This window comes from Vulpes vulpes, chromosome 9 (genome assembly GCF_048418805.1).
Source record: "Vulpes vulpes isolate BD-2025 chromosome 9, VulVul3, whole genome shotgun sequence".
NCBI lineage: Eukaryota > Metazoa > Chordata > Mammalia > Carnivora > Canidae > Vulpes > Vulpes vulpes.
In genome coordinates, this window is record NC_132788.1 from 32,435,035 (window position 1) to 32,442,514 (window position 7,480).

Below are 7,480 nucleotides of genomic sequence, written 5' to 3' on the forward strand. Positions count from 1 at the left end.
TCACAGCCCAGGCATAAATCCCACTTGGACATGGTGAATAATCCTTTAATGTGTTGTTGAATCCTCCCAGCTAGGGTCTTGGTGAGAATTTTGGCATCCATGTTCATCAGGGATATTGGACCTTAATTCTCCTTTTGGGTGGGGTCTTGGTCTGGTTTGGGGATCAGGGTAATGCTGGCCTCACAGAGAGAGTTGGAAAGTTTCCCTTCCATTTCTATTGTTTATAAACTGCTTCAGAAGAATAGGTGAATTCTTCCTGGAATGTGTGGTAGAGTTCTCCTGGGAAGCCACCCGGTCCTGGACTCTTGTTTGTTGGCAGATTTTTGGTGACTGCTTCCATTTCCTTGCTGGTTATGGGTCTGTTCAAGTTTTCTGTGTCTTCCTGTTTCAGTTTTGATAGGAAGGGATCCATTTCTTCCAGATTGCCTAGTTTGTTGGCCTGTAGTTGCTCAGAATGTGTTCTTATAGTTGTTTCTATTTCTCTGGTGCTGGTCGTGATCTGTCTTCTTTCATTCACCATCTTATTTCTTTGGGTCCGTTCTCTTTTTGAAAAGTCTGGCCAGCGGTTTATCGATCTCATTAATTCTGTCAAAGAACCAGCTTCTGATTTCATTGATCGATCTGTTCTACTGTTCCTTTGGTTTCTATTTCATTGATTTCTGCTCTGATCTTTATGAAGATCTTCTCCTGCTGGTTTTAGGCTTTAATCTTCTGTTCTTTTCCAGCTCCTTTAGGTGTAAGGTTAGGTTGTGTACTTTAGGACCTTTCTCGTTTCTTGAGAAAGGCTTGTATTGCTATATACTTCCCTCTTCCCATATATACTTCGATGACCTTTGCTGCATCCCAGATGTTTTGAGCAGTTGTGTTTCCGTTTTCGTTTGTTTCTATGAGGTTTTTAAAATTGTGCTTTAATTCCCTGGTTTGATTCTTTAACCTCCGTGTATTTGAATTCTTTCCAAATTTCCTCTTGTGATCAAGTTCCAGTTTCAAAGCATTGTGGTCTGAAAGTATGCAGGGAAGGATCCCAATCTTTTGGTATCAGTTGAGACCTCACTTAGGACCCAGTACAAGATCTAGTGTGGAACATGTTCCATGTGCACCCGAGAAGAATGTGTATTCTGTTGCCGTGGGATGGAATGCTCTGAAGATATCTGTGAAGTCCATTTTGTGCAGTGTGTCATTCAAAGCCCTTGTGCCCTCGTGGATCTTCTGCTTGGATGATCTGGCCGTTACAGTGAGTGGTGTGTTAAAGTGCCTACTATTATTGTATGACTATCAATGTGTTCCTTTAATTTTGCTATTAATTGGTTTATAAGGTGGCCTGGGTGGCTCAGTCGGTTAAGCCCTTGCCTTCGGTCAGGTCATGATCTCAGGGTCCTGGGATCAAGCCCTGATCAGGCTCCCTGTTCAGTGGGGAGTCTGCTGCTCCCTCTCCTGCTGCCCCTGCTTCTGTTCTCTCTGTCAAATAACTAAATGAATCTTAACAGAAAATTGGTTTATGTAGTTGGCTGCTCCCACTTAAGAGGCATTAAATCTTATAATTGTTCAATTTTCTCTTTGGATAGACCCTTTAATTATGGCACAGTGTGTTTCTTCATCTCTTAATGCAGTCTTTGGTTTAAAATCCAACTTGTCCGATATCAAGATTGCCACTCCAGTTTTTTTTTTTTTAATGTCCTTTAATATGATAAATGGTTTTCCACCCCCTCACCTTCAATCTGGAGTTGTCTTTGTGTCTAAAATGAGTCTCTTGCAGATAGCATATCGATGGATCTTGCTTTTTTTTTTTTTTTTTTTTTTGGTAATCCACTGTGATACCCTGTGTGTTTTGACTGGGGCATTTGGCTTGTTTACATTCAGAGTAACGATTGAAAGATATGAATGTAGTGCCAGTGTATTACGTGTAAAGTCCGTGTTTGGGTGTACTGTGTCTGTTCCTTTCTGGTCTGTGTTACTTTTGGGCTCTCTGTTTGCTTAAAGGTTCCCCTTTACCACTTCCTGCAGGGCTGGTTTAGTGATCACAAATTCTTTTAGTTTCTGTTTGTCCTGGAAGCTTTTTATCTCCCCTTCTATTTTGAATGAGAGCCTTGCTGGATAAAATTCTTGGCTGTAGATTCTTCTCATTGAGCACCCTGAGTATATCAGGCCAGCTCTCTCTGGCCTGCTAGGTCTCTTTGGATAGATCTGCTGCCAGCCGAGTATTTCTCTCCTTCTTGGTTCAGGGCCTCTTGTTCCAAGCTGCTTTCAGGATTTTCTCTTTGTGTCTGAAATTTGCAAGCTTTGCTATTATATGTTGAGATATGTTGACCTGTTTTTTATTGATTTTGAGGAAGGTTCTCTGTGCCTCCTGGCACTTGAGTTCCTGTATCTTTCCCCAGATGAGGGAAGATCTCTGCTATAATTTGCTCAAATATGGCTTCTGCCCCCTCCTTCCCCTCTTCCTCTGGGATCCCCATTATTCTAACATTGTTTTGCTGTGTGGACCGACTCATCTCTCAAATCCTCCTGTCATAGTCCAGTGGTTGTTTCTCTCGCTTTTCCTCAGCTTCTTTATTCTCCATCGTTCTGTCTTCTATATCACTACTTCTCTGTTATGCCCCACTTATCCTAGCAGTTAGAACCTTCATTTTTTATTGCATCTCACTAAGATTAGCCTTTTTTAGCTCAACTTGATTAGATATCAGTTGTTTTGTTTCTCCAAAAAGGCATTCTCTAGTGTCCTCTGTGTGTTTTTTAAGCCCCGCTATCATCTTGATGGTCATTGTTCTGAACTCTCGCTCCAGCCTCCTACTTATATCCATGCTGATTAGGTTCCGGGCAGTCAGCACTACCTCTCGTTCTCTTTGTGGCGGTGAGTTTTTCCATCTTGTCATTCTGTCCAGAGAAGAAGAGATGAGTGAGAGAACAGAATAGAAAAATATCGAGAATGACCCCAGAGAAATAAATGCTAAACAAATCAGAAGAGACCCGAAACCAAAAAAGATTTTAAAAGGTGATAATAGAATTAGAGAGCTGAGCAGAGCAGTACACTGGATCCTATGTGTATTTTGGTCTGTTTGATAGGAAATTGCATCCCCAAATGGTTAAGAGGCAACCTTGTATATACACAAAAATAAAATTAAATACAACGAAAGGCTAGAATGTAAGTGTAAAAATGGAAATTAAAAGTCTAAATATAAAACGGATATTATCAGGCAGTTGAACAGAACCGAGCAGTATACCATATCCTATGTATATTTTGGTCTCTTTGTTATAAGAAATTACATCCCAAAATTGTAAAAAATGAAATGCTTCATTACATGCAAAAATAAAATTAAATGCAATGAAAGGATAGAATTTAACTGTAAATATGAAAAGTAAGATAGATTTTAAAAATAATATAATCAGACAGATGAAGTGAATAGAGCAGTATAGTAGATACTGGTTGTATTTTAGTCTATTTCTTAGAAGGAACTACTTCCCGAAATGGTACAGAGAGAAAAACTTCCGTATATACAATTATACTACTAAATGCAGTAAAAGGATTGAATGTAAGTGTAAAAAGGTAAATTGTAAAAGAGTTGATAAGCGATGAAATTGGTTGAAAAGGAAAAAGAAAATTAAACTCGAAAGACAAAGGAGTCATGAGAAATAGCCATGAATTCTATATACTGTTTGCCCCTAGCACTGGAGTTCTGCAGCTCTCTATGATGAGTCAAGTTGGTCTCAGCTGGATGTTGTTGCTGACCTCCTGGGGGAGAGGCCTGTTGGGATGATTCTTAGGTGTCTTTGCTTAGGGTGGGATTACACCATCCTTGCCAGGGGGCCAGGCCAGGTAAGCAGCTTCAGATTGCTCTCTGTGGCTTTTGTTCCCTGACGGCTTTCTGGGCAGCTTTAGAGGATGAGAATGAAAATGATGGCCTCCTAATCTCCAGCCCTGGAATTGAAAGATCTCACTCCCAACTGCGTGTCTCCCTGGTTTCTGTCTGCACTCTGTATTCACCCAGCCTGTGACTAAGCATTTTTATCTCAAGCACACGACCCCCTTTCGGTTTTCCAAACTTTGCAGACCCCTGTAGCCCCCATTCGCGTTGCGCCTCCAGGGGGAATGAGGAGGTCTTGCCCAGTTTTGCCACTTGCTGGACCCCTGCTTGGAGTGTGGTCACCTGAGTGATCCTCGGTTTGGGGTTTATGGCAACACAGAGCTGAATGCTCACTCCTGGGCTCACTGATTGCAACTGGCTTCCGTGCTCAAATGCCTTGGCAACTGCCATACTCAGGCACCCCCAATCTTTTTATGACCCCCAGGGATCCTGAGACCACACTGTCCATCCCACCTAGTATGCTGCCCCCCATTGCCACCTGAGCACCTTTCAGACAGGGATGTCCTCACTGGAACAGACTTCTTAAAAGTTCTGGTTGTGCACTCTGCTGCTATATCACTTTCCAGGACTTGCCTTCTGGCTTCCAGAGGCTCCCTGCCCCCATGGTTTATCTTCAGATATATGCCTGGGATTCATTTCTCCACACCTCCTACCTTGCAGAAAGTGGTCACTGTTCTATTTGTAGAATTGCAACAATTCTTTTCTTGGCTCTTTGTCTGAGTTCAAAGGTGTTCAGATGATTTGATAGCTATGTAGCTGAATTCCAGACACCAGACAAAACTAGGGTCTCCTACTCCTCCACCATCGTCCTCTTCTTCCAGAAATTCTGTGTATTCAATCCATCAATATTAATTGTACTTTTTATTAGACTCCTCTGAACAGCAATATAGGTTTCTTCTCAGTTATCCAGATTAAACTAAGTAGGGATTTATTTATGTGATTATCTTTCTATTTAAGCAATCCATAACTTTTACTCTCTAAAAGTATCATTTTCAGACCACGTTTCATAAGCAAAATAAAATTCTTACAATAATGTCTCTTGTTTAATGTCTCTTGAACATTGTAAGTAACGTTTGATTTATTTCAGATGCAGGAGTTGGAAGAAAATATAACTAGAGAATTAAAAGAGGTATGTTGCCAAATGTATGAATTTAGATGGTCATTAATTTCCAAAATAAACCACAAATAGTAACTGGCATCCCTTCCCCTTGCTAAATTTTGTCTAGATATATCTAATAAAAATGTAAAACATAAACATAATGAATAACAGACCTATTCCTCATTTGGTCATCGTGTTTCATACCTTTTTTAAAAATCTGCTGTCTGTGCGCCTGTTACCACTTTTCACTTGTGCCATCGCTATTCAACTGTCAATCTGAAAATGTGGGCGTTCTCAAATTCTTGTTTCTGCTAGTGGTGGAAGACCAAAAAGACCAGACTTGTCTTAGTAATACTTCATTAAGCAATTATATAGTTCATATAGCTGTCCCTTGACAGGTGACATTTCAATCTCCAGCCACTGGTTTGCCATTGGGTAAAATTCCAGGTTCCTTAGCATGGAATACAAACACCCAAATCAATTTGGTTCTTGCCACGTTGTTGAGCCTTCTCTGTCGCTATTACCCTACTCTGCTGCTTTGCAGAGAGTAATCTTTCAGGTATCAGCCTACCTATTCCCTCCACTGAAAAGCAGACAATATTGATAGAAAACCAGGATGTCCCTTCTGTGTGTTCTTAGAGTGTCTTGTTTTAAACCTGTCGTGGTATATTTGACTCTAGAAATTGCCTGTTTGATTTTTCGGCAATTTCAAAGTTGATAGTGTATGATTGTTCAGGGGTGGACTGTGCCATCAGCTTGCAATCTCATCTTGTAATGAGAAAACCAGAAGCTCTAGTATTTATCCACAGTAGTAATTAATTCAATGGGCAATCGTGAGCAAACTTGATTTAATAGTAATCTTGTATTTTATATTGTAGTTATATGTAGATATTTTTCATTCTTAACACTCAGAAGATTCCAACTTTTTTTACTAACTTCTAGTTAACTATAAAGTATTTCAGATAAAGACTATTATTATTCTTTCTCTTTTTCAGCTGCTCGTGAATTAGAAGCAGGATTCTGTAGATCCTCTCCTTTAGGACCTACTGATGAATCAAATGTAAATCAAGATCTAGTACTGCAAGCATGACGAGAATATGTAGAGATTTTGAATAAAAAGTATATGATCTGAAAGATACATAGTAAAAGTTTATCACTTACAAAGTGATACTTTTTAACTTTTAAAAAGTTCCTTTTAAAACGTTAAAATTAATTAAAATTAATTTAAAGTTAAAACAATTAAAATTAAAACATTTTGTTTCCCAGTAATGTCTGTTGTACAAAAAATCTTTATTAAAGAAAATTTTGCTATATCGTGTGTAATGAAAGTTTATATACTATTTTAAGCTACGTTTCTTGGCGTCTGATGAACTTTTAAGCAGTGGAAACTAGCATGCTTCAGTCTGCCCAAGTACCAGCCTTTTAAACAGCACCCAAACAACCAAGTTGTCAATATTTCAGTGGTGTTAACTGATAGCTTTTTTTGTATTTTAGTTTTTATTACTGGACCTATGGATTTAGACAGACATCATTTTGATATACTGCTGCTAAGGCTATCTACCAGTGGTACATGTAATACAATTTTTATAGTGCCATAAAACCCATGTATAATTTTAATTTTAAATTTAAATACTTATTCATAGCTCTTTCCTCATGGTGAAATAAGATTTGCCTAAGGCTTTTTACCTTTTCTGTTTATTTTTTATTTACTTTTTGAGAACAGTTTTAAAATTAGAGAAAAGTAAAAATAAAGAAAAAGAACTTTTCCCCCCAGGACTTTGGAAGTAAATTGTTAAATTATGCCCAATTCCTGTAGCATTTTCATCCTGCAAGTCAGTACATTCCACATAGCTACCGTACAACCCTGCCAATCAGAAAATCAACACTAATGCAATTGACCCTTGAATACTGTGGAGCATAGGGGCACTGATACTCTGTAGTGAAAATCTGTGAACCTTTGACTCCCCCAGGCACTTAACTACTAATAATCTGATGTTGACCAGAATATTTATTGTACCAAAACAGTCAATTAACCTATGTTTTGTGTGTTATATGTAATCCATACTATATTCTCCCTACAAAGTAAGCTAGAGAAAAGAAAATTAAGAAAAATCAGAAGGAAGAGAAAATATATTTACAGTACTGTATTTTTTAAAATCGGCATATAAGTACACCCAAACTGTGTTAAGTATACATTCTTTTTTTTTTTAATTTAAATTCAATTTGCCAACATTTACAAGGGTCATCGGTTTCAGATAAAGTTTCCAATAACTCATCAGTTGTGTATAACACCCAGTGTTCATCAAGTCACATGCCCTTCTCCATGCCATCACTGAGTTATCCCAGCCCCCCCTTTACCTCCCCTTGAGCAACCTTCAATATGTTTTCCAGACTTAAGTCTCTCATGGTTTGTCTTCCTTTCTGATCCCCATTCAGTTTCCCCTCCTTGCACTATTTCTTATATTCCGCCTATGAGTGAGACCATACAGTAATTGTCTTTCTCCAATTGACTTGTTTC

At 38.7% G+C, this 7,480-nt stretch overlaps 1 protein-coding gene across 1 annotated transcript in view; it reads left to right on the plus strand.

Annotated features, from left to right (window-relative positions):
• Positions 1 to 6,273, plus strand: part of LOC112912623 (uncharacterized) — a 156,843-nt gene extending 150,570 nt beyond the window's left edge. The window contains exons 39-40 of the mRNA XM_072722109.1: positions 4,951 to 4,992; positions 5,958 to 6,273. Of these exons, the coding sequence (XP_072578210.1) occupies positions 4,951 to 4,975 (25 nt within the window). The 3' untranslated portion in view covers positions 4,976 to 4,992; positions 5,958 to 6,273. The remainder of the gene's footprint in view (positions 1 to 4,950; positions 4,993 to 5,957) is intronic.
• The last annotated feature ends 1,207 nt before the right edge of the window (positions 6,274 to 7,480 follow it).